At 39.3% G+C, this 27,988-nt stretch overlaps 1 protein-coding gene across 1 annotated transcript; it reads right to left on the bottom strand.

Annotated features, from left to right (window-relative positions):
• Positions 1-493: 493 nt before the first annotated feature.
• On the bottom strand, positions 494-13,318 carry ERAP1 (endoplasmic reticulum aminopeptidase 1). Its single transcript, XM_015849665.3, has 19 exons — positions 13,165-13,318; positions 12,561-13,078; positions 11,741-11,879; positions 10,769-10,903; positions 10,263-10,383; positions 9,757-9,911; positions 9,147-9,260; positions 8,202-8,333; positions 7,558-7,689; positions 7,318-7,401; positions 6,812-6,972; positions 6,240-6,319; positions 5,786-5,969; positions 4,689-4,845; positions 4,415-4,599; positions 3,524-3,685; positions 3,103-3,243; positions 2,902-2,983; positions 494-1,903 (listed from the first exon to the last, which is right to left on the bottom strand). Exons 2-19 carry the CDS (start codon positions 13,049-13,051, stop codon positions 1,757-1,759), a joined length of 2,802 nt encoding a protein of 933 aa, XP_015705151.1. The 5' UTR covers positions 13,052-13,078; positions 13,165-13,318; the 3' UTR covers positions 494-1,756.
• Between the last annotated feature and the right edge of the window lie 14,670 nt (positions 13,319-27,988).

The following is a 27,988-nucleotide window of genomic DNA, read 5'->3' as shown; positions in this document are numbered from 1 at the left end:
TTATTTTAACAAAGTTTGTGAACCCCGCTCTGTATGCCTTTAACTGTTGCAATTCATGGCTGGATCTTGACATAAGAATTTCAGTAGAGTGTTTCTAGCACAGTGAGCAAGTTTTATTCATGACACACACAGCTGTGTGTCTAAAATGTTCATTAGCGTGTCACCTCATACAACTCTGTGAATAAAAACTATCAGTGTACTTGTTGGTGATTCTCCCTTTTCTCCCATTGAAGGAGCTGCAATGTGTCTGGATATAAGCTTGCAAACAGGTCAAATTGATTAAGTTAATTAAAAAAGAAGAGGAGCAGGTGGGTGTCATAGGGAGGGCAAGCAGTGCTACTTAATAGCTTTCCCCAGAGCTGAGATACTGAAGAAAGTCATTGGAGCTGAAAATTAAGCAGATAGATAAAGCAGAAAACAGAAACGTTAATTCCTTCTTACAGTAACAAAAACAACAAAACACATATGTAGAAATGAAGTACGTCAACCAGAATCGTGTAAAAAAAATTTATTACTATTAATCACCTTTTCAGTTTGCTCTGAAACTTTTTAAAGGAAACAGATGTCAACAATACCTGAAATACTGAGTCTCAACTTCTCACAGTTGTTATAAATTGCTGCAAGTTATCCAGGCATTTCACCCCAAAGTAAGCTGCACTTTGGCAGAGCTCTGTACCTGTCTGCTACATCTTAGCAGTATACCTGTACAGTACTGCAGTAGCACAGTGAAGTTCCACCAGCATTAGAAACTAATAACTGAACCTCAGTTGTTCATCAAAAAGTAAAACTTCTAAATCCATTTCAAGTATTGAGCTGATATAATCCCCAACTTTAGTACACATGGTGCACATCCTTTTCTGAATTGTTTCCCTCACTGAGTGATGAGGTACAAGATTCCTTGTATATGAATGGATAGAGCAAGCAAAAGGAAACAGTATTTCAGACAGGACTGAGACCAAACTTTGGCCTTTCTGAAGACCTGCTGAACGCTAATGGTAGGTTTCCACTTTTTAAGCAGATTTTATTCCTAGTAGAGTGAAAAGTGAACAAAGCAGCACTGAAAGCTTATGATTAGTTCCAGCCTGTGCACTTACCCCTATGTTTCAGTCTTTGTTAAGAGTTTTCTGGCCATGTCAGCCAATATTGAAACACAGACAAGTCAGAACAACAGATAAAATAAAAAGCTGCAAAATTACAGGCATGCTTGGCAGGAGTGAGAAATCTAGTGATTTTAGGCACCTATGGGAATTTGTTGATTTTTTAAAATTAGTATTTGAAGAGTTTTTGTAGGTAAGCAGAGAAGGTCATTCACTACTGCGTATTATAAAAATAAAAACATCTCCAGGATTTCAACTCATGCCTCTTAACTATGTCTCCATCATAATATTCATGAATGATCTGAGTAATTATCTTACAATCCTTTTCATCATCGTAGAGCTAATAAATAAAGGTTGTTACAAATGATATCTGCCCTTTAAACCATCAGTGATTATTTATAGTAGTAGCTGCACTTCAGTTGTACAAGGGATCATTAAAAGAAAATTTCCAGATAAAGCAAACAGTTTAATCATCTTAAATTCAGATTCACACACACGACATCCATGCTCCTTTCCTTGATGTGACTTAAAAAATACTTCAGTCAGCATATTTTCAGTCAGCAGCAGAAGGCTGACAGCTCCCTCCTGAAGAACTAATGCCTCAGGCATTTTCAGTGCCTTCCAGTTTTTTCAAACAAATACAAACAAGCTTTCCTAACTTAGGAGTGGTTCTTTTGCAGCCACGTTTTGATTTCCTCAAAATATCTATCCATCCATTGTATGTTGTCCTCAATGGTTTCAATGGCTTGCTGGATACAACGAAGCTGTGCACTTTTTTCCTCCAGAGAACTGAAGAATTCTTTTACCTGTTGGTTAAAAAGTGAAAGAGTAGTGGATGAATGAAGAGGCAGCATCATCTCCTACTTTCACAGCAAGAAGTTTGTAGTATTTGACCTGACAACCACCTGACACAAAAAGTTATCTTAGAAGGTTTCAAAACTGCTCTATCCCATAAGCTGATGAAGATTACATATTAATTATATATAAAAAGAAATCCAGTTGCAAGAAATGTGATGTTGTGTGGGAGGAATCTGTCCTTTGCTCATTCAACAAGCCCTTGTGGTCTCTGAAACTGTGGCACCTGCACTATGGACAGCTGTGTGTCAGCACAGACTTTACCACAGAGAATATTAAGTGACAATGGTAGAAGATTTTGCTACACGGAGAGATCCGTGCCTCCTTCCAGTTTTCTACCAGAAAAAAAAAAAGATCCACATCCACAGAGTTCATTTGGATCTAACAAGAGAGCTGAGAACCAAGTACAAAACAGTGTACTGCTCCTTGTGTTCTTTCATTTTGGATTTATGTGGGTTATATTATTTCTGTCTGTATTTTGCTCTAAATCAGGAAATCTTAAACTGGCAACAGCAGAGACAGCTTCTGAAAAGAAAGTGCCAAGGGTTCAATTTTGAGGTCCTGGTAGGACTATGAATGGACATTGACCAGTCCTGATTATTTTTTTGATGCTGACAGAGATGATGGAAGAAGTGGACAAAATGAGTACCATCTATGATATATTTGCCCATCACTCTGCTCAGTAGAAAACCTCCTTTTTTTTTCCTCAGTATTTTTCAGAGGGAAGGCATAAGCTCTCGAGCTTACACATTCATACTCTGCATCCAAGTCCTCTGCCTAAACAAAACCTTTCTCCTTGCCACTTGCTTAATGCTCTGCCTTCAGCAATCCAGCTCCATTGCTGTAATCTCCAAGGAAAATATTGGATATTACTTTGACAATTCATAACTAGTTATGCTTTTAAAATGTTAAAATTTAATCCAAACTCTTGTGCCAGTGAATGGCTTACCTGTGCAAGCTGTGGCCTTGTTGAGTACTGATTTGTCACTCCAGTGACCATGCCTGCTATGGATGGCGAACCAAGTTCAAATCTAGCAAAAAGAATAACCTACACTCAGAAAGCTTTATATTATTTTGTAGGAAATTAATTAAATAGTGTTTTAATGTATGACTGGGTACAGACAGAAGTGAAACAACTTCTGTTCCTTACTTTTTGACGAGTTTTTCCCAGTTTTCCCTTAAGAAGGTCCAAGCAAGATGGTGGCCAGATGGATTTCTGGCAACAGACACAAGAATGTATGGAAAATCCTGAGTTTTTATGATGTCACCACGCAGACCTTCATCCATTAGCCTAAGAATTAGTAACAGAAATTGAAGTTGTTTAGACCAGTAGATAATAATGACAAATGATTACTCCCTTTACTTTTTAGCCCAGTTTCAACTGATGACTGACTACTGGCACTAAGATTCTGAAAGGAAGTGCTGCAGCCTCTTATTGTATTAAATATATAAAGCACTTCAGAAATCCTGAAATTAACAGCTGTGAAACAAGATGGAGCAACTCCAGTTCCTGTTTCAGAACTGGTGTATCTTCCCTCAAATGCACTTTTCTTGTGTAACACACCACTCACCACTGAAGTTTGTCCTTATTCCTGGTGAGGCTGAGAGCTGATGCAATTTTATCTTTGTCTACACTGAAGGAGTGGTGCTGGTATTTACTAAGGAGGAAATCCCAACCTTCAGATGTTTGTGCTCCAACGACATACACTGCTGTCTTCACATCTGCTGGCAGCCTACAGCAAATTGAAGATAAAGTTAGTCTCCGTGTCACATCTAGGAATGTATGTAGAAACACAACCATGTCATGCTTCGCTGGTATAACAGACTGCTTGTTAAGAACACTGGTCCTTCATGGGTATTAGAAAGCAATGCCTGCTGCTGAGAAACAGTTAAGTATATCACAGGGTGTATCATGGTGCTGTCCCCACCCTGGAAATGATTTCCTGAAATGCTGGACTCATTCCTTTTCTTTTGTTTTCCTTCCTTATTTTGAATATTCTTTTCATATCTGTCTTGTATTTAGTCAGATACCAATGTGGTCATCTTTGGCCTGCCCAGAACAATCTCTCAAAGACGTTCTGGAGGATGTTTTAAAGAGTTCTTATGTCATGTCATGATGGAAAACATAAATTAGGCCAAGTTCATGAACAGGAGCTACCTATTCTTATATAAGCAAAAGAGGGAACACATTCATGCATAATGTTCACTACTCTGAACATTTCTAACAAAAAAAAGATGTGGAATACCACATGAAGTCCATGATGGTTTGGGTATATAATATTCAACAAAATGCCACAGAAGTGGGAACTAAAACTTGAAAAATGAAACTAAATAGACTCAGCTTCAGATTGCAGAAAAGACTGCAGTTTAACTCATAAATTAACACTGCTTAATTAAGTGTAATTAAACACAACATCAGAAAAGACAGCCTTAGAAAAGGCGGTACTAATTACACAACAGACCTTAAGGTTCCATTGGATTTCTGCCATTTTGAAAAATACTCTTCCGCTTTGTCCACGCAGGGCTGGTACCTGCGCACACATGCAAATGTCAGCAGGGACTGCCGAAGCATTCTCTCAGACACTGAGCCTTCATCACTCCAAAGCTGCTTGTCAATTAGGTCCTTAAATAGACTGACTATATAGTCCTAAAATAAGGCAATAATAAATGTTTATACAAAAGGCCTTTTGCAGGGTACAATCAGATTTATGAAGTTGCAGAAGCTTAAAATTTTACCTTTAACTGTTTTTCTGTGTCATCCATATCTCTCCGCTCCATGAGCTTGTATATAGGAACCAGCTCATTCATACCTTGGAGTATGGGCATGATCTGTGTTTCTCGTTTCATGTATAAAGTTAAATCAAAAGCTTTGGAAATTGGCAGTTTTTTTATTCTAAGGAGTAGAAGGAACAGGATAAAACAATTTACAATTAAGCTTACACGACAAACTTAAAAGCAAAATCACTCTCCTAGTCCATCGTTTTACATTGGCATACTTGTACTACCACAACTGCATTGAAAATAACATGTTTTTGAACCCCTTTAAAATCTATTCCTTTTCTCCTTTGTGAAACTTAATGCTGAGAATTTAACTTCTGTTTCTCTTCTGGTCTAAAAAACTTCATTCAAATCAAAGAATAAGAGATCTATGCCAGACTTAATTGCCTTCTTGCTCATCAGCTGGACCAGGGAAATTGTAATTTAACTTCTGTGCTATCCTTTCTTGAGAGAGAAGGGATGGCTACCTGTGGTGCAGGAGATACAAAGATTTCATACGAAGATACAAAGTGAACATCAGGATTTCCAATAGATGCACTCCCAGCACCTGCTCACTTGCAAAAGCTTGACGGAGAGATTTAATAGGTGAAGATGTGCTGACAGCACCTGGTGTCCTCGAGGAACACTTTAATACAGATTTTGAATATTCAAACCTCAGAAGCTAAAATTATAGCAGGGATTGGTAGGACTGAGAACAAAACATTCAAAGAAAATAGAGGTTTCATAAAAACATAGATATATTTCATTTTGATTGCAGACTGTAGCACGTTAGCAATGAACAAAATGCCTTCTACTGCTGCAGTCTGCCAGCTCCATGACCAAATACACTGTTGGGAACATGAGAATTACTATGTCCTCTGGCCTGTATTCAATATGCTTAGATAGAACTACTGCAAATCCTGGGCTCACATAGCTGTAAGCAAGTAGGGAACATGATCTCAAACTATTTAAAAAATATAAGGAATAATATATATATATTATCAACATTACTTCTTTAATGACATTCCTACAAATGTAGAGTTTGTCCATTTTTTGCCTTTGACAGAACATGTTACCTCACAAGCTGGAATATATTGTTAATGAGACTTGCTCTGTCATTGCTGCTAATCATTGTATGGTTCTCTCTCAAAAGGTTGATCAGACGATCCCATCCATCATCTTCATAGTGCACAATGTAATAACCATTCATGTCCACATTGAATTTAACCCATTCAGCTTCTTCTGGAAGGATAATGACATCTGCAAACATAAATATAACTCCTTTTTGTTAACAAGTCAAACACAGCCTAGGGCTAGGCCCACAGATTGTTTCATTTCAGAGATTTGAATAGAATTCCAACAAGTTTGAATACAGTAAGAGATTGTTCTAGTGATGCTATTGAGATGACAAAAAAAAAAAAAAAAAAGTTTATCTTGCTGTCAATTCTAAAAACAACAACAACAAAAACTTAAGAGCAAAAAAAGCTTTTGAACTTTGAGTAAGTTAATCAAATTAGTCAAGGAAATTACCTGTTTTGGTTCTCATCAAAAATCTTTCAACAGTATGAGATCTGCTGGTAATGTAAGTTAGTGGAATGTGCCACAAGTACCTATTGCAAAACAGAAGTGCTTTGTTTAATGAATAAGCTTTGAAAAACCATCTCCAACTTAGCTCAGCCTAACAGCTGAGCAGTATCTAGTACCTGCCAGATGACAGCCATGAGATGCACTCACACCTGCTCATTTCAGTACAGACCCACATGCATCTATCTAGTTTTAATTCAGTTTGCTTGGGAGATTATTAACAGTGAAGCTGAAACAGTAAACTTTCAAGCCTAGTTCCACTAGCATGACTGCAGCAGAGGTTTACTCCACTAACCAAGGTGCCCAGCCCCTGCAGCTCTGCAGCAGCTGGTACCCCAACTCTGCACTCAGAGTCTGACCAACTGTACCTACTGCAGCAGCAGTGCTGGTCTTGATCTGCACAAAGATGCTCATCTAGTTAGCTCAGTCAGCATTCCTTAAGAAACAATAGTAAAAGCTCTTACTGTGTAGCTGTGTTTGCCACAAGTGAGTACTATAGTCTGTGCCCTGAGATTTACCCATTTTCTGTGGGTGAAAGAGAATCCACTCCTTTCTTGTAGTGCTCCTGCTGCAAGTGGACGTTCCTTCCTCTCACGGTGACAGTTACCAGGGGGAAACCTTTTTGTAGTGTCCAAGTGTCCATCATTGCCTTCACATCTAGGGACTCTTTGGTCCAGTGCTGTTAGTGAGGGAGAAAGAAGACATGTAGGAAGAGGAGGAAGACAGATGGAGTACACTGACAATGAAGTAGACCTGAGTAGGTAAGCACTTCACAAAACCTTCTGCATATTTGTAAGTTCTGCATAGGAAAGTTTAGGATGGAATGTGGGCTATCATGACATCTCTGGCTTATCTTCCTACAAACACTTTTAAATAGTTAATGATATCTCTTCAAGTAGTGCAGTTTTCCAGTCTGTGCCCAGTCTGTACAAGTACCAATCCTACAGCAAAGGATAGTAACATGAGAGGACTCTGATAGATGCCAGACTTCCAAATACTAATGAGTAAAATAATAGATGCTTACTGTATTTGAAGATGACTGCTGGTTTCTTCTGCAAAAGCCGTCACCCTGTAGTTCACTGTTTTCAGTACCTACTGTGGGACAAATCTGTAAAAGAGTTTTAACCATCCACTGATGTTACAGCTTTAAGTAGTGTTTGCTGTTTTCTTTAATGTATAATAAAAACAAATTACTATTGAAAAGCCATGAGATTTTTTTTAAAAAAAAAGAAAGAAAAAGAGAAAGAATAACAGAAATACTTGCATTTGTTAAACTGTCCCACAAATCTTCATTCTTAGTATTCTGATAGCTGTATTTCTGTAGATACTGCACCAGTCCAGCCTTAAACACATCCGCAGTCAGGAAGTCCCTCAGCATGTTTAATATACATGATCCCTAAAAAACAGAGTGACAGAGTGTTTACAGAACCACTCCTTGGACAGCAAAATGCTTGTTTTAGAAATTTTTCAGCATGCTACCATCTAAATAGCAGTATGGCTTTATTTGTCTCTGATAAAAAAACAACTAGTCTTTATGTATATTTAAGTAGTAATTTGATTTTCATAATCACCTTTCTTAAAAATATATTGGGTTGGGCAAACTGTTATTATTTTTTTATTTACTATATAGTCTGGGCATCATATAATGCTAACAGTAAAATACACTGCTTGACTTAGGCATTTGCAGTAATGGTTTAATGGTTTAAACTGATACAGAACAGAGAATAGGGAGTAAAGCCTCCTCTTTTTACACAATTTGAACTACATACAGGTGTTTTGGACATGGAGTTAAGCAAGTCATAAAAATGTGTACTCACACTGTGGCTCAGGGATGCCTGGTACAGTATGTACTGTACAACAGTACAATCAGTACAACTGAAATCAGAAGCAGTTAGTTACTTATTTTACCTTCTCATATGAAACTTCATCAAACATTTCTAAAATCTGAGCTGGATCCTCCACAGGAGTAGACACAGGATGGGATGAATTTAAGGCATCCACTTCCATGGCATCAAAACATCTTCTTAAGAAATAATCTTCCTAATGGGAGGCAGAAATGATTATTGCTACCTCATTTTGCTCAGCGACTACTGAGTTAGTTCACGTTACAGTTTGTTCCACATCATCTTCTCATCACACAAAGAAAGCAATGTATGTCTTTCTTTTTATTGCAGAGCATTAGGAAAAAAACCCACATTTACATAAGAGATGCAAATTTCTTCTAGCATTATAAACAAACTTAGTGCAGCTAGTGAGAGCTGAATATAACTCCACAAAAGCACGTGCACATTCCAACAGTTTGATGAAAAAAAAGAATTGTCTGTCACCATAAAACAAAAAACCCAACACAAAAACAAGAAAACAAACAAAAAAAAAATCCAGAGGTGAATTCTTTCATTATCATTCCACTGTAATTTTACAGCAAAATCCTGCATAGATCTTCCCAGTGCTCCTCACTTTAGGGGAGCTATGCAAAATTGCAGAGTTACTTATATTGGACCTGTGGATCCTATTGGAAGGATCTCAGGGTCTTCATGAGGATTTAAGTCTGACTGCATGTGATTAAGAGAAAGATAAAATCATTTCTTTACATTTTTGAAAATCTAAATAATGTTAAAAAAAAAAAAAGTACTTTTGTTGTACTCATTAACTTCCATCATCAACTTCTGAAAATAATTACACACAATTCAATCAACATTCCCACCCTTCAGAGTAAAGATCAGATGATTCCTTCAAAAAGAAATTAAGAAGCGGTTCACAGTACAAAACAGCTCAGTCTTTACCCATGCAAATTAGCATACTTACTTACTTAGAAGGCAGATCTAAAATAAAAATGCAGGAAATGCTACTTACAACTCCCAGTTCTGGATGGGTAACGTTTACTGACAGGAGTTCCATAAACTTTGCAAACCCTTCATTTAACCACAGATCATTCCACCACTCCATGGTAACGAGGTTGCCGAACCACTGAAACAACAAAAACACCAAACTCCTGCAATTAAGTACCTGGCTTATCACAAAAGCTGCTGCCAACCTGCATGAAACTGAAATTACAGTATTTCACTGATTTTTAAGGAACACCTTTTCAGTGATATAGCTAGCTCTGTGCTTCTTCATTTGTTATTTTTATGGTAAAACCCTAAAGCACTGGTTTCCACTTCCACTCCCCAAAACCTTGTAAATTAAATAGGTTTGGTAGGAAAGACACATATAAATATTTTCCAAACTTTTATGTATCTATATTCAGGCCCCACAACCAATTATAATGGTTAACAATGGTGCAAAGGCCCCAGTGTACTGCAGCTACCAAACCAAACACATTTTCAGCCTTCCATGTCTGTGCAGCCTGACTAGACTCCATTACTGGAAATAGTCCTCGCTGTTCATAGCAGAACACCCTCAAACTGGAGCAGCCCACTCTGTGGGCCCATTCTGATCCTTCACTGTTACTCCTAAATCTCACCTGGTGAGCCAGCTCATGGGCTATTATCATAGTAATCCAAAGCCTAGAGGATGCTGAAGACTTTTCAGGATCATATAGCAATGCAGATTCCCGGTATGTGGTCAACCCCCAGTTTTCCATAGCACCAGACTGAAAATCAGGAATAGCTGCTAAATCTAGAAAAGAAAACATAACAAAACATTAAAATACTGCTAGGATTATTTTACCCAGCTACCTGTTCATCCCACTCATCACAGCACACACACACAGGCACTCATATCACATACAGTATAAGGGGTTCCTGAGATGTAATAGCAAAAACATACCACAAAAGAAGTTCTACACAGAATACAAGGAATTTTAGTTCTCAGTGCAGCCTTTCAAACTATTCTTAAGCAAGGTGAGGAAAAAATCTTAGAAGCTTGTGAGCCAAAGTCAACCCAGTCTTACATAAATTACTAATTCTATATGTCTCACTGTTCTTAAGAATATTATTATGATTATCAAATAGATTATTTAAAGCTTACCTTGTTTAGGTAAGGGGTAGGGAATGCTGAAGTAGTCCTCGTAAAAGTCTAGAAGTTTTACTGCTGCATCCAGTGCATAATGAGCCTGGTCGATCTTTTCTGGTACTGTGTATATGGAAATCTACAGCACACAAGCAAGCAGGATTTTAATACCACCATCAAAAATGTCATGTGTATTATGTCATTTGTTCCTTAACACTGCTAACTGAGTAGCCATAAAAAGTGTCTCTAGAGCATATATATAACCATTCTCTTCTTACATGAGACAACGTTACACACGGTGCATGTATATAAAAAGCATGCATATTACCGAAAGCTATTGGCACTATTAGGAATCACAATGTAAATTAATTGTCCAATCATCTAATAACAGACCCTATCTCATTTTGTCTTTTAATTCATGTAAAACTTCAGGACATTTAAATGCAATGATTTAAATGAAAAATAAACTGTTTGTTTCCATACAGATCTTCTTACAAAGCTCTTAGAAAATGACAAAGACCTACCTTAACTCCGTGACTGGTTACTTTGCTGATGGACTTAAAATCTGAAACAATAAAGGCCACGAGGTAAGTACTCATCTTGACGCTGGTATCAAAATGGTCCTCAACAAGCCCTGAAGCTATATTCATGGACTTCACCTAAAAAAAAAAACAAAACAAAAACAAACAAGCACAGCACATCATTCATTGTTAGTATGCATAAATTGCTGTGGGTTTTTTTCAGTTTCATTGAGAACATTTTAAAGTCATGCTGGAAAGAAGTAATTCCCTTGGCTATCCTCCCCACACAAAGAAGTCACACATATACAAGTAGTTTCACTCATAAGAAATGAAACTCACAAGTTATTTGTACAGTGGTAAAACTATATATATAAAAACACTGGTTGCTGGTTCAGTTTTTTTCAGTGTGTGGCAGTACATCAACCAAATTAGATTGTCTAAGTCTAAACATCAATTATTATACATGAGAGAAATAAACTCCTTCAGACAATGATTGATTCAGATGTTTCAGGTATCTACTTGAAAACAAGACGGGTCACCTGTTGGAGTTATCCATTTTTCCTCTTAGTTACATACAATTTTAGCTAAATAACTCAGACTCACCCAATAATGAAAAGAAAAATCATTATTCTATCCATTTCTCTATGTAAGAATTGCTTTTTTAAACCAGTTTTCTAAATGTTTCCTTTTTAGAGAGGTACTCTGTGTGTATGGAGAGTTAATATTCCTTCATTTTTAAGGGCTAGCTTCCTCACAAACCCAGAATATTCTCAAACTACTGCTAAGAAGCAGGAACCCACTGGATGCATAATTTTCTCGCATTCTTTTTTAATCTTGCATCAAAACTACCAGCAATTGCAAACTGCCTTAAAAGGACAGACGTAATGTTTAAGCCAAGCATTCCCATGCTTGGATATTCTTCTCTTGTTTCAGTGGCTACCAAGCAATCACACAACGTTAGATGTATCCACCTACCAGAGGCATATTGGACAATGCAAGGTGATTTGGTTCCCTTCTAATTTTAATTGAAAACCTGGCTTTGAAGGCTGGTTCGTCAAAACATGGGAAGGCCATTCTTGCAGATGTAGGCTCAAAATGAGTTGATGCAAGCACTCTAAGTGAATAAAAGAAAGAAAGGAGGAGCTGTAGTCCACACATCTCCACACGCACAGGGCTTACCACCTTGATGTGTAAAAGCTGAGAAACTTCATACTACAGAAATAACTATACCATAATAATTACAACTGTACCATTATAATATTTTGCACATTAATTCAAGAATTACTGCTTCTGGAACTGTAGTGGGGAACTGAGGTGAGCAGATGAAGTTGCTTAAAAACAACCTTGGAAAAGGTTGCAGAATACAAGAAAATTTGCTATAAGCCCAACAAGTTGCCTGCTTTTTCCTCTCACCATACGTAAGAGGCATCAGTGGATATGTTGGTGGATCAAGGCCTGCTAAAGACACAGTCCAAACCTCAGAGATTAGGAGTAAATTCTTTTCTCAGAAGGAAGTGAGGACCTGGCACAGCTGCCCAGAGATAATGCCCCATCCTTAGTGGTGCTCAAGGCCAGGTTGGACTGGGCCCTGGGCAACCTGAGCTGGTGAGGGGCAGCCCTGCCAATGGCATGGGGTTGGGGCTGGGTGGGCTTGGACGTCTCTTCCAACCCAAACCTTCCTGTTGTTCTATAACTCTGTGAACCATATCACTATCTGAGAAAAAGGCAGTTTCTGTAGTACCCCACTGCACAATCTTGTAATCCTAAACAAAGAAACAAAAACCCCACCAAATACCTGAGTTCTCCTTCCTGGGTTCTGTAAGTGCTTTTATAGAAGCCGGAAAAGGAGTCGGAGAGGTTCGCCGAGTACTGGATGCTGACGGTGTAGTTGTGCCCGGCGCACAGCGGCTCGGCGGCCAGCAGTGCCAGCTGCTCGAGGGCAGGGTGCTGCAGCACCCTCACGTCCCGCACCGTGCAGGTACTCCTTGCCCCCGCCTCGATGGCAGCCCTGGTGATGCGCAGGCGTTTGCTATGTAGGACGACCGCTTTCGTTGGCTGCGTGACCGCGATGTCGATGGCCACGGTGCCGGTGAAGGTGAACGTGGTGAGGTTGGGATGGATGAGGAGGTGGTAGTGCAGCGGGACAACGTGCCTGGGGAGCCTCACCTTGTCCCAGGGAAACGGCGTGCTGCCGCCGCCGCCCTGGGTACGGCTGACACACCACCCCATGCTCGCCAGCACCAGCACCAACACCAGCACCACCACCTCCCAGCGCGGCGCTGTCATTATGGACCAGCCGCTGGCGGCTACCACCTGCAGAAGGAAAGCAAGCTCCAAATCAACGCCGTTCGGACGACCCCCGGCCCGGGCCTTCCCCCTCCGTAGGCAGCCCCCCGTACCTGCGGCCTGCGGGCCCCGAGCAGCGATGGGAAGCGAAAGCGAAAGCGATGGCAGCGCCGCGCCCCGGGGGCGGGGAGGGAGGGAGCGCAGCCCGGCAGTATCAGCTCCTTGCTGCTGTCACCCGGCAGCACGGCTGGGAGGGCTCCGGCAGCTGGAACCTGATATGCGTTTCTCTGCTGGTCGGTAGCTTGGTGATTAAAACAAGGCGTTTGGTGCCAAAGAGTACTAGTGTAAGTTGAGCAAGTGCTGTCATGTGTTTTCAGCTGCTGCCTCGGAGAGAATTGCTCCAAGAATCACAGAAAGGCTGAGGTTGGCAGGATTGCTGGGTCAAGCTGTTCCAAGCTCTGCTCCAGCAGGGACACCTGAACGGCTACGAGGAAATATCTGAGGCAGTCATAGAGCAATGGTTTGGGTCGGAAGGGCCCTCAAAGCCCACCCAGCCCCAGCCTGTGCCATGGGCAGGGCTGCCCCCCACCAGCTCAGCTACCCAGGGCCCCATCCAGCCTGGCCTTGACCACCTGCAGGGATGGGGCACCACAGCTTCTCTGGGCAGCTATGCCAGTGCCTCACTGCCCTCCAAGGAATGAATTTCCACTTAACACTTAACCTAAATCTCCCTTATTTTAGTGTAAAACTATTCTGCCCTGTACTGTCCCTGTTAGACATGTAAAAAGTGGATTCCCCTCTTTGTTAGCTTCCCTTGAGATCTGGAAGACCATAATGAGGTCTACCTGGAGCCTTTTCTAAGCTAAATAAGTCCTGCTCCCTCAGCCTTTCTTCACAGTAAAGGCAGTCCAGCCCTCTGAGTGTCTTTGTGACCTTCTCTGGACCTGCTCCATCAGCTCCATGTCCTTGTGCTTGGGGCCCCAGACCTGGATGCAGTACTGCAGATGGGGTTTCATGTGGGCAGAGTAGAGGGGAAAATCCCCTCCTCCCTGTTGTTGCAGCCCAGAATATTACTACCACACATGCTCAGCCTGATGGTCACATATAAGGCATCTGTGACAATTGCTTATGTAAACGTGAATGCTGCATTTCCAGTTTTCAGCAGCAGATGTCGAACAGGCACGCTGGCTTAGCCTATACCTTTCAAAAAATGTTTTCAGTGTGTAGTTGCAAGGTATTTGTAAGACCTGCATGTAAAGATTCCTTCATCACATGTAGTTAAAATTAGTTATTATTTAATAATAACAACTAAAAATAGAATAGAACTATCTCTTTAATTTGGGATTCAAGAGTCTTGGATATGGCAGAATCTTCCCCAGGGCTTCCCAACGGCAGACCATAGCCCAGCTCAGGCTTGAGCACTGGAGGAAAGAGGAGGACACTGAGGCCTGCTCTTCCCCTCATCTTCTGCCTTCCATCTCCAAGAGGGCACAGAGCCTCATCCCATCCAGCCCCACATCTCTCTACCCTGATCCCCTCCCTCCATGCCCCAGCATGGGGCCACGTGTACTCATCATGCCATTTGGACCTTTGCCCTGCCTTTCCCTAGGGAAGGGCTGGAGGGGGTCCCTCAGTGCAATTTACCTACTGAGAAGTGCTACTTCTCATCTCAATAGGACACACTTTGGGAGGCCTTATCTACCTTCTCCCATTGCTCTCTAGAAACTATATCCAAGTGTTACAGATACCCTGCAATTAAATAGCGAAAAGATTTCTTGAAAGGTATTGGCTAAACCAGTGTCACTCTTCAGCATGTGCTGCTGAAAACTTTAGGTGTGACATCTGCATTTATGCATGGTCCACAGAACAATGGAAAGGTTCACTGAAAAGGAGATCTGGATGTTACTGCATCTTATTTCTCCACACAGGCCCAGCTTCAAATATGGGAAAGGTTAGCTGGGAGAGAAGAATCATACACGGTGTAAATGAAGAGCAGGTTTGAGATACTTGCTGAGACTGTACGTGTCTCTGGAGCTGGACAATATGCATCTCAGGGTCCTGAAAGAACTGCTTGATGTAGTTGCCAAGTCACTCGCTGTCGTATTTGAAAGGTCATGGCTATGAGGCAAAGTCCCTGGTGAGTCCCATTTTTAAGAAAGGGAGAAAGGAAGATCTGGGTTATGGCCAAGAGCTCCATGTCCAGGTAGAGGTTGATAACCAGTTGTGTTCCTCAATGATATGTCTTGCAGCTGACACACTTTTTTACACTGACACAGGCAGAGGGATTGTGTGCAGTCTCTGCAGGTTTACTGACAACACTCAGCTGAGTGGTGCTGTTGGTACGGTAGAAGGAAATGGTGTCATGAGAAGATACCTGGACAGTCTTGGGAAGTGGTATCACATGTATAATACGATTTTTAACAAGGCCAAGTGCAAGGAGCTTGCACAAGAGTTGGGGCCATCTCAAGTACATGTACAGACTGAGAGAGCTTCTGAGCAGCCCTATGGAGAAGGACTTGGGGTTTCCAGTGGGTGAAAAGCTGAATGTGAGCTAGCAGTGTGCACTTGCAGCCTGGAAGGCCAACTTACCCTGGACTGCATTGATAGAGGGGTGGCAGCAGGGAGGGCATTGTCCCCCACTGTTCCATCCTTGCAAAGCCCCATTTGGAAAACTGCATTCAGGTCTGGGGCCCCCAGCACAAAAAGGATGTGAAGCTGCTGGATTAGGTCTGGAGAAGACGATGAGTATAATCAGAGGGTGGAGTACCTCTACTGTGAAGAAAGGCTGAAGGAGCTGGGCTTGTTCAGTCTGGAGAAGAGAAGGCTTAATGGAGACCTAATTGTGGCCTTCCCGTATTTTAAAGGAGCTCATAAACAGGAGGGGGAATGACTTTTTGCAGAGAATGATAGTGATAAGAGCGAATAGTTCTACCTTAAAAAAGGGGAAGTTGAGGTTAGACATTAAGAAGAAATTCATTCCTCAGAGAGCAGTGAGGCCCTGGCACAGCTGTCCAGAGAAGCTGTGGTTCCCCAACCCTGGAGGTGCTCAAGGCCAGGTTGGATGGGGCCCCGGGCAACCTGAGCTGGTGGAGGGCAGCCCCAACTGCCACAACTGCACAGTCTTTAAGTTCTTTTCCAATCTTAGCCATTTTACAATTCTATGATTCTTAAAGCTGAAGAACCTGGAAAGTGCCATGTCCTTAAAGAATATGACATTCGGTTAAATTGCATTACACATATTTCAGGAATGGCCATGGGAAACACTCCCTCTTTTTTTCCCCCCATCTCCCCCACCAGCTAGTGTTGGAATATTTTGTGGATTATTTTAGACAGCCGCCTGGATTCTACATATATGTTCCATAATTTAACGTCTCATTATTCCAGTGTAGACTGTTAGTGCAGTAGCTCATGCCAAGATGCAAAAGCAGAACAGAACTGATTAATTATTATTATTATTATTTTTTACCCTGACAACATTTGGCCACAAAATGTCTTTTTCATGATTTTGCAACTAAGCATTCTAACATGGCATACAAAATCTTCTTAAGTGCCCACTTTATGAAGAAACGCGGCCAAGTGCAAGGTAATATTTCTTCCTTGTAAGTCACATCAATAAATGAGAGTAGCAGTTACTGTAAGTGATCCAAACCATTCCACTTAGGTTGGCTGCTTTGCAACTAGGCTTTTATACCAAGTCTACTCTAAAAATTCTGTGATGTGGATTCTGCTCTCACTCACAACAGGGTACCTAAGGACAGAATGTAGCTCACAGCTCTATTTGCCAGAGCTCTTCCCTTTTCCCTCCTCTCTCTCACTCTCTCTCTTTTTTTTTTTTTAATGTGCACAGTTTTGCATACAGTTAAATTTATATCCTCATTTAAGAAACACGGATGCTATAATGTATGTAATTATTGAACTGCACTGAATTGGACAGGCATTGAAAAGGGATGCAGTTTTCATTATTTTAAATTGTTTCAAAATAAAACAAAAAACAATAATCATCATTACAGTTGAATGTTGATTAAACAACCTAACCCTAATATTTCAGTTCAAACAATGTTATTTATTAACCAAATATTATATATATATATATATATATATATATATATATATATATATATATATTTAACAGAACTATTTTATGATGCTTTTGAAGAAATTGTAAAGTTTTAAATCATTCTTTCTTTACTAAAAGTGTGTGAAACTGGAAGTGGCATTCATGTCAGTCCACACCGGTAGAGAGAAATCAGTAGTTTCCCTTCCTAGTGGTTTCTGTTTTGTTTGGTACGTGTAAAAGTTGAATTGTGAGTTTTACCAGGATGGAGTTTAAGGATTATTTCCTCAGAGCTCTCTCTGGGGAATTTACTATAAGTAAAAAAAAAAAAAAAAAAAAAAAAAGAACAAGAGCACCTTTCATGTGTGCAGAAACTGTTTTAGGACATGTGAGAAGGATTAGGGCTCGTGTTGTGAAATGTTAAAGCTGTTTTCTAGACCAATAGTTCTGCAGACACTTAATGAAGTCTCAGACCCTCACGTTCCAATCTTTGTATAGTGAGTCTAAGAGCTCTCTGATTTTCTGGGTGCATAGTGATTCACAGCAGGAACAATGCTACATGTCAGTCTGGTGTGAGATACACAGAGATGACATCTCTGTAAGAAAGCAACCGTGAAACAGTCAGAAGAAATAGGACCAACAGGTCAGTGTGCCCGACTGTATGATTGCGTCTTATTTTTGAATCTTGTTCTACTTGTAGGTCTGCAAAATGCCTTATGGGTAGCTAGTCCACAACTTATTTTTTTCCACTAAAGAAGCTGTACTTCCGTAAGGTGAGCGTGGAAGGCACCAGAAGTCAGTGGTTGCTACCAGTAGAGTGCACCCTGGGAACCATGCAAGGCAAGTCAATGGCCATTCTGCAAAAAACTCACCCACTGTTTTGCAGATCAGAGACTTCCTGAATGTGTCTTTACATTCAGAACTCTCTAAGTTAAGTTGATTTTCTTTCTGGGGCTTGGATTCCTTAGCATTGGACATTTTAAAAGCTCGATATTCACAAAACCTGGCAGCAAGAAGTTCCATCACTTAATTACATGAGAACTGTTTGTCCTTCTGCTTGTTTTAAATCACCCATCTGCTAGTTGCATTTCATGCCACCTTTTTTTTCAGTATACTAGTCTCCCAAAATACATATCATGTGTGTCAATGTTTTTTCAGACTGTTTGTATCTCTGGCTTTGATGTGGTCTCTACATTTGCCACTCAGAAGTTATGGGTGTTCCCTACTGAAAAACCACTGCAGATGATATACCCAGTTGCCAAGCCACATTTCCATCCTTTGTTTGTTTATTCTTTTACAGATCTCTTTTTTTCATTGCAAGAGCAGCTACCTCTATCTAGATCAAATTTAATCAGAAGAGGGCAGTGTTTCACTGGTCTTGGCAAACTGTGCCATGACTTCCAGAGTTTGGAATCTTTGAGCCTGGGGGATCCTCTGAACATTCTTGGATAAATGTATTTTTCCTTAAGCCAATTAAAAATAATAACTTATTTTAAATACAACACCTCACACTCAAAAACAACATCCTGGGGAGTTTTTACTAAATCCTGGGGGAATTTTACAAGAGCACTTGCCAGAAGCAGTTAAAATTATCCGAAGTGACACAGTTTTATGCAGTTGGATGGAAATGCATTTCATTTATAAACCTTCTATTTTGGGGGCTCTGAAATGTCTCACATGATGGCTGGTGATCTACAATTATTGCAAGTAAAGGAACTTTACTTCAGCTAAGGTAGATCTGGTGGAGTACTTCCATACGCCGGAACTGTTTCTTCCAACATGCCTGCAGCTAGAGTTACTGCTAAGGGAAAAATGACATGTGGCTGTGGGCCTCAAAATAATGCATGTTTGTGTTGCACATCTGTGAAAATAATATATATACAGTCCTGTGTCCATTTGGAGCTACATTGGCTTAAAATACACATTATTCACAAACACAAGTCTTCTTGCAGGGAAATAAGAAGTTTCTGAAACCACCATTTTGGGTACTAAGGTGAAATTGTGGAGTTTTGGTGGTTTACTATCATCGTTGTATTTACTGCTATTATATCAAACTACACTGCTGGAATTTAATCAGCACTACAAGAAACAGGTTTGCTGAATGTATGTTTTTGATAAACATTAAAATTTAGTGCAGTTTTCAGCTGTAAATTGGAAAGGTGCAGTGGGTCTATACGCATGGGGTCACAAGATATTTGAACATCAGTGTAGTTGTGAAAGCTTTGAAGAAAGAAAATGAAGGCAATATCAACCAGTGTACAGAAGAAACAAAAACAGGTTATCTTTATCTAAGAAAGCAGCTTGTACTTTAACTGCTTCAGATCAAATACAGAACAGAGTTATATATATATATATGTATATAAAGTTACAACAGTACAATTTGTTTTGAGACTCAGTGTTTGCATCCCTAAGTACGAATCACTGAATATATGCATGCTTTGAATTGTAAATATTCCTGGGAAAATCTACCAAAATTGTGACAGCTCTTTTGAGTCATTAAACTAAAAATAATAAGTAAATACAAATATAATATAAATAAAAATAATAAACTAAACAGATAATAGTATATTGACCATCACAGACTCAACTCTGATGTTAAACAGCCATTTCTATTATAGAGATATATAATGATCATTCTGGGACATTTTCACTAGTAGCCTTTCTTTTTATTTTTTTCTTTTTTTTCTTTTTTTCCTTCACATTCCAGTATTAGTTTTATCTGTAGAATTTATTTGTTATTAACCTGATCCATTCAAGCTGAGGCATGTTCATGGTGCTTTATTCATTTTAGACTAAAACAATGTGTCTCCATTGTAGATGTTTCTTTATTCCAGAAATAAAATCTGTTCTTCTTGCAATAAGCAATTGCAGAAATTGGGGAAAAGTTAGTAGATAAATCTCAGCTACATTATTCCTACTGACCTGGGATACATGCAGTTTGGTTTTTTTCTCTATCCCATGTCTTGCCCCAGTGCTGTGGTCTTCATGTAGTGTGGGCTAGCAGCTTTTATCCCCCATGCTACAACAGAACTCAAAAGGATTTCTCTTCAGTCTTTTTGGACTTCAAGGAACTTTCTCCAGTCCATCACTTAATATTCTCCCTTCTGGCGTTCAATAGCACTTCTGTTATTTCCTCAAAGAAGTACTGACCTTTGCATGAACCAGCAGGATTCCTCCATACAAAAAAAAAAAAAAAAAAGAAAAAAAAAAAAGCATATTAGTTTGCCATTTCAAATTCAGAGTAGTTGATTGTAAAAAAACTGACAGCATGGTAAATTCTGAAACTATGTTTATCAAGCGTGGCGTATATGCTTCAAAAGAGAAGTGCTTGGTGATGAAAAGGCGTAGCTTATAAGAGAGCTACATATTTCAGCCTGAAATATGTGGGGTGATTGGTGATTTTTTTTTTTTTTTCCATCATGCAGGCTTAAATGAAATGATGCATTTAGAAGGAAATGCAAAGCGGATGTGACTATTCGTAAATATATAAAGGCGATTTATCTGAGACGTGACCAAGTTCAGTCATCTCTCCTTAATTGCATTTAGCTCTCAAACATATTTTAGCTTCATAAATGATTTTAAAAGCTTAAAACATTTTAAATTAAAAGTTTGGTTATTTGGTATTGTCATTTAATTGCAGTTTTTACCAAATTATAGTACTTCCGTAAGTATTTACAGTCTAGTAAACAAACCTGGTTAGCCGAAGAACTGCCTTGTGCTCACATAAACATAATAAAAACTGCATGTAGGGCTCTGGGATTCCTCTTAAATATATGTTCTAGAGTCTATTTTAAATCTGTCCTGAAAGAAGAAAATGTTCCAAGAGATAGATGTAACAGATCAATCTGCAGAAGGCGCTGGATTAGAGATGTTGCAGTTCAGCTCTCCCAACTATTTCACAAGTCTGCCTTGTTCTTCACAGTATTTGGAGCACTTTTGCTACTCTGGGTAGTGTTCTCTCATTTAGTTCTCTCTCTAGGGAACTCTGCTGTACAAAATCCTAATCCACTGACTTTATGTAATCTCAGATTTCCTCTACCCTAAAGCTATGTCTGCTCAGTCTTGGGCAGACAGAACTGAACTTGCGCTGTCTGCCAGTTGTGATCCAACTCTGAGTTTGAAGTCAGCCTCTCAGCTAACTTGGGTATCACGCTGTACTCACAGCAGTTTCCAGTTCAGAGCTGGATGGCATCCAGTTGAGCTGAACCATGGGCAGAAGGACTCGGTTTGTCAGCAGAAGGCTATATGGACTTGCTCCAAATGTGCTGAAGCACCTCCTTCTCACATGTGTTTCTGGAGTATGTTGTCTGTTGCCTTATCGCAAAAATGGAACCAGCCTTCTCTGACCTGTAAGATCACTCAGATCACTGCTTGCCCCTGTGCTCTTTCTTGGCATAAACACATCACTTTCCAGAATGGCAGTTTTCTTGTGGGTATTTAGGACACCTGAGGTATGTGTAAAGCATGTAGATTTCATATTCAACTGTAAAACAAGTTACTGCAACTACAGTCTGGGAGTGCATATTAGAACAGAAGTCCTACGTGCATGTCAGTGACTCTGTTCCCTCATTTTTCTGCTGCATTTTTTTGGGCTTAGCTTGGCATTTGTTTTCTAGTGAGTAATTCTTTCTCTGAAGCAAGTCAGAAAGCCATTAAATTTTCCTTTCTTCAAAAAAATTATTTCTCCCTACAGGCTCTAATATTTGTTTGTGGTTCTATTGTCTCTGGTTCACAAGGATCTGAACATCACCCATTTCTAGTTTTGCCCTGGCTGATTTTCTGCAATGCATTTTGTATCCCTTTTCTCTGATATGAAGAATGTTTGGGAAAATCTGAGCAAATTGTTCCACTTTGAGCAACAAGACAAGAGTCAGTCCATCAGTGAGACAGAGCTACAAAAAACCCAGCCAGCTCTAGAAACAATGAATTCACTTCAGCCTGCTCTGTGGTCTCCTGGAAAAATTTTGACCTGGCCCTGTTACTAACCCCAGCCATCCTTCACTAACTGAGCCCCCAAAAGGTGTATTGCTCAACAATTTAAAAACTTCTCAGCTGTAGTATTTTAAAGTACTATCTGTAGAAGAGCAGCATACATTTTTTATAGTTCTATGACTGTATGTTGAAAATATCAGTTGTTTTGTGTATCTTTTTCAGAACATCATGGCTCCCTCCATATGAATGAAGACTAGCACGCATTCAAGCAGAGACTGTATTGGAAGGTTTTGTTTACTAGATCTGCCACTTAGATAATGGTAACAGCCAGGAGAAACAAATCAATGTGCGAAAAATCCAAAACCTAACAAAATTAGAGTTAAGCAAGAAAAAAAGTCTGTGTCATGCTTAAGAAGCCTAAAGTAAGCTGTAATTAGGACAATATAAAACCCGCAGTCATACGACACAAATATGTAATCCTGTCCTCTACGGTCGATTATCTTTGATAAGTAATAATAATTTAACTTAGGTATGTGCCTTGACTGGTTATCTGTAATGGCAGAAGAATTCGTTTATGTCTGAGAAAATAATTGTCTTCAGATTCTGCTCCTTGGAAATTTTATACCTGAGTAGGAGACAGGCCAACAGTCATTGCGAGTGGCAGGAAAATGTTCTTCCTTTGGCCCTCTGCTCCAAGGCAGACTCCAGTCAGTTTTCGCTTTTCCCTTTTGTTTGAGTCTGAAGATTGCCTGATTTATTTCAAACTATTTTTGTTTGCCTAAAGGTTGGAAAATGGGAAAAGTCTCCCACATGTCTCCCTGTAGGAAAAGAAATGAATTCCTACCCTCCTTTCCTTTTCAATTCCAGAGCCTACTCCACCACCGCACAATTAACAAATGTAACAAATCTCAGCCTCTTCGAATCAAGATGAGCAAAGTCTCTTTGTGAAGTCTGAAGTGTGACACCGGAGTGCTGCTAATAAATTGAAATGTGGATTTATGCTAAGCTGGAATCCTTTCAAGCTAAGCATTTTTAAAAGCTGGAAAGTAGATGCTAGTGTCCCTAGAGTAAAGCCTGCAAAATATATTCCATAACTGTAGAGCCATTACTATAGCTTCCCACTGACTTGAAGACACACAGGAACTGGTACACTCATAAACAGAACCATTTTTACAGTCACTTTTCTGACTGTAACAATAATATAAGATCTACTGTATAAAAATGCACTGGGAAGTTAATTTTTCATTGACATGAAGTTTAATAACTAAAATATTTCTCATATAAATATACACATGTAAAATAAACAGACAGACTAACAGACCCCAGCAGCATATTACTAATTTTTATACAAAAATGTATACACATGTACATTAAGTGCATTAAAATGCCATAAGAAGTATCTTAGGAATGGAAAAAGAAAAAAGACATTGCAGTCAGATAACCACAGTCAGTAAATGAATAAGACAATAATGTTACTGTCTGCAGAAAGAGGTCTTCCACAGAACATGTTTTTCTTCTCAGTAAATTTCATTTCAGAGAGGATTTTCAGATTCGGTTTGGCTGTTTTCATCTGTTTGTGATTTGGTTGTTCTTTGTGTGTTTGTTTGCTTAAGCGTTTCATGAGTTTGTTGTGAGGATCCAAGTTGTGACATAAAAAACCTCACGCTTTCTTCTTGCACCACAAGAACAGGGCTGTTGGTCCTACTTGCCAAGAAAGCCATGGAGGAGAAATATTTGTTTTGGTTAAGCTGCAATGACTGTAAAGAGACTAAGGAAGAGCAGTCTGGAATGAATTGATAGTTTTAACCTAAAGAAATATTGGAGGCAGGTACACCTTGGTGAAAATCACTGAGGACATTTATTTCTCCACTGTTTTAGTGTTCTTTCTGTTCCTGTGTGAGTGTTCATGTAACCTACCTGTGCAAACTTTTCAGTATTCCAATGCTACTTCCATCATTTCCAAAACACTGAAGGTGATATTAAGCTCCGTGCAATTCCCTGACTGTAATCCACTAATATATGTGGATTGAGATGCTCTTTGTTTTGTGTTGTAACAGCTGTGCATGGCCATCCGGAATGTGGTTTGTCATTCACATCACATCACCGTTGCTGAAATGCACCACCCACTGCCTCACTGTGCTCACACCCACTGTTTGGTCTCCATAAACATTCAGCAATCACTGATTGATGACCATTGATGGGTGCCATGGCTTCTTCATGAAGGAATCCAGTGGCATACCACTGCTCCACGCCAGCCAGCATTCTGTCAGACCGCTCCTCTGCTGCCATCTGTTGCACAGAAACAAAGCATAATGGGATACTGATGGTAAGGTTCAGCATCTATTGCCACATCACCAGTTCTCTTCTTTGGAATTCCCATTTTGGGTGATAGTAGTTTTGGCATAACATAGTTTTGGATAATATTTTTATAGCTATTTACTGGATATAACAAGAAGCTTTGAAAAACATCACAAACAGACTTTAAGAGAGCTATTATTCCTTAAAGTTAGGAATGCCGTTGTGTGTGCTATTGTGTATTGAGCACTGCATATTTTTCTGAACTTAACTGTTTTCACATTGAGGTGTGGATTTTGATCTGCCAGCGGAAAGTAGCCTGGTGGTTTGCAATGTCCTGACTGTCTATTAGAAAGTGCTTCTCAAGGATACTCACTGTGTAGATAATTGGATGAGAAAAAAAGAGCTTCTGTTTGCAAAGTGGAGAGATCTTGAAAGATCTTGAGATAACACCAGTATATTCTCTGAAAAATCTGCCTGCATTTTCTCCACTGTCCAGTCTAGGTTATAAAAAGAATTCTGGATGTAGAAACAAAGGAAACAGATATTGACTCTTATTTACTGAGTTCAGCAGCTGGAGCTGAAAGGTTCTTTGTCTGTACAACATACATGTTTCTAGAACGTGCCGTATCATATCATATTTCACCTGCTTCCATATGAGCATCCTGCAGGTTCAGATAGGCCTTTTTTTTCTAGCTTTTTATCACTTTTTATTTGAGATCATTCCAATGGACAAACAATATTGTCATACTTAGAAAAACATGCTTGAGAGGATCCATTAAAAATAGAAAATAAAAGCAGGTTGCTTTGAAGAAAAGCCTGTGGTGCAGACACATGTAAACACAAATCCAGATGTTTCTGAAAGTTAATGTGAAGAAAAACCCTGTAGTCTTTATTTACACTTTATAACAAATATTTTACTAGGTGGAAGTAAAGAATGTTGACATTTCACCACTTAGACCCCAGTCAGAACAATGTCCTCGGTGCCAAAATGTCAACATTCATTGCAAAGCTTCCTTCACATCAGTGTGGTAGGACACACATCTGGCATCTTTCTTTCTCTCTCTTCTTTTCTTCTTTTCTCTTTCTCCTCCCTGTCTTTCCCCTCCCTACCCACCCCCCCACCCCTCCCTTATTTTTTTCTTTTTTTCCTGCTAACTTTTATAGATGTGGAAATTGGAAAGCAAGATAATTCTTGCTTCTCTCAATCAGCCCTTTTCATTTCGATTTCTGTTCAACTATATGGAAGAGAATATGAAAATGAGAGAAAAACAAACAAACAAACAAACAAACAAAAAAGACTAAAAAGAAGACAGTTTGATCTTAGGTGCACAGATTATGTGCAGAAATCCATGTTATCTGTAACTGATAATCCTTACAATCCTCTAGGACTCTAGGTTTTTGTATTATAATATTAAGTTCTCCTTCCAATTTGTAACTCAAGTGGCAGTACTGCCCACAGCAGGGAGCTTGAAGGTGCCTTCCAGCCTAATCCATTCTGTGATTCTATGATTCCAGAATCTGTAATTCTTACAGATGGACAAACATTGTGTAAAAAACTGACCTCCGTGGTTAAAAACTATTAGAGGAAGACTTCCATTTTGGCTTAGCTGTGTGTCAAACTCACACAAAACATCCATTCAGCCTTTCCAGGGACATCTGGTAGCATATTCAGTGTATTTTTTCTACCCAAACCTTTACTGTTTGGGGGAGTATATGGCTTTCCTGCCTTGCCCTATTTCTACAGTGGTGAATTCAAAAGCTTTCAGTACTGATCAGGGAGCATGTCTCATGCCTTTTGGTATGAGAAAGAGTGAGGAGGAGAAAACTGTTGACTTTGTATAAGCTGTGAAAATGAAAACATGAAGATTTGTCCCTGTGTCCAATTTTTTGTTATGTATTTATAATCTCTGTGTATATTTTCCCTGATAACTTGGCCATTAGTAACATCTGTGTTTCCGAAATCTCACTATTCCATTTGCAAAAGTTGAAACAGCCCCCTGGAGTCCGTTGTTTTGCAGGTATGAATTCTTCTAAATAGATCTGAAGGACTCACTCCTATTTCAACTGTGAGAAATTTCCTGGAAGAAGAAAAAAATCCATGGTTTGATGTTATGTCTAGATTACTAGAAACAGAAAATGTTATGAGAATTATCTATGTATGTTTGTCTTTCTGTTGTGTTTTGTTTTGCTTTGTGAGTCTGTAATCTGGAGAAAAAGAAAAAAGCAAAGTACTGTCACATACAGATTTTTTTTGGGCTAAGTGTGTTAGTGAAGAAAAAGGCTTGCAAAAAAAAAATAAAAAAAAATTAAATCTAACCCACAACTCTATACCAATGATAGCATTTTGATTTAAGGTTTCTGACTTGGCCTAGAACATATCCCATGAGTCCTGAGTACTAAAATCAGACAGTTTCTCTTCTGCAAAAAAAATTAAATGGTTACATTTTCCTTTAAATAGAAACTGTCTGCATGCTTAAGGAGAATGTATCCCATCTGGTCTTCAACTCAGGGAAGTGAAGATGTAATGTTTAGTGGCACATTACACAATTTAGAATCGTGGATTACTAAGGCTGCATTAAAGAGTAATTATGTAGTGTTCAGCTGCGTTCAAGGTAAAGTAAGTTTAAGTATAAGTAAAATAAAAGTAAAAATAACCTGAATTGTGCACTGTTAAATCCCATTGCACTTTGGAAGGAAAATGCAAGTTGCTTTTTGAAACTATCGTGGTATCAACAGGAATACTACTACCCTTTACATATACAGATATGTGTATGTTCTGTATATGATATACAGAACAGACAAAAATAAGTTAGCATTTAAAACTTTATATGTACAAGTAGACAAGGCAAATCAAATCAATATGTCTTCTATCAAAAATATAAAATGCATACATTCACCACTGTCACCATCAGTAAGTTTCTTCTAATCTCCCTCTTACAGCAATTATTTAGACTTAGAAGTCCATAAGCAGTAAGACTGATGACATTTCTTCATTTTAAACCTGTGTTCCCTTGCATGCTGGTTTTCATCCTTTTCCTAATACTGGTTTGGTTTCGAGATATGATGCAACTGTGATGCAACTTCAGCAAAACTCAAGAGTATGAAGCTGTTGGACAGATTTTTCTAATAGCAGAACAGTGTGTATTATTTCTAGGGCTTTTACAAAAGGTGATTTAGTAGCAGCAAGTAGAATGATGCCCTTATGCTTATGTTTGGCCACACTGATACTGGTTCAAGATTGATTAAAAAAAAAAAAAAAAAAGGGTTTCTGGGTGGCAACTTCTGTTTGACAGTCACACTGTAATCCAAAAGAAACCCGTTACTATTGAGAAGTACATAATTTGAACAGATTACATTTATATGTAAAAAGACTCTTTTTCATAGCACCATGAATATAACAGTTTCCTGCAAAAGAACTTTTTAAAGAATATTGTTTCTTTCAAGCATCAAGGCTTGCACAGATGATATAAAGGAAAACATCTTACGCTACTAGTTATTTTAGACTATTATTGCAAACGAATGCAGAAGGGACCTTTGATGACCTGCACTGGGAGAATCTAGGTTTTGTTGATGTATCTGTAGTGCATTTATTTGCTCGTGCTTAAATTAGGTAGAACACTCAGGTTCTGATTGGGTATAGATGGAAGAATCTA

Source organism: Coturnix japonica, chromosome Z, assembly GCF_054131305.1.
Source record: "Coturnix japonica strain WE chromosome Z, WE-NBRP24, whole genome shotgun sequence".
NCBI classification, from domain to species: domain Eukaryota; kingdom Metazoa; phylum Chordata; class Aves; order Galliformes; family Phasianidae; genus Coturnix; species Coturnix japonica.
This window is presented reverse-complemented; position numbering and strand designations above follow the sequence as displayed.

Bases quoted from the DNA above. Each gene is read 5' to 3' on its own strand.
- ERAP1 (XM_015849665.3), bottom strand. From the start codon at position 13,051: ATGACAGCGCCGCGCTGGGAGGTGGTGGTGCTGGTGTTGGTGCTGGTG. The intron at 7,402-7,557 runs GCAAGTATTTCT...ACTCTTTTACAG, and splicing joins TGTGGGACAGTTTAACAAAT to ATTTGTCCCACAGTAGGTAC. The intron at 2,984-3,102 runs GTAAGGAACAGA...TCTTTTTGCTAG, and splicing joins TGGGAAAAACTCGTCAAAAA to ATTTGAACTTGGTTCGCCAT.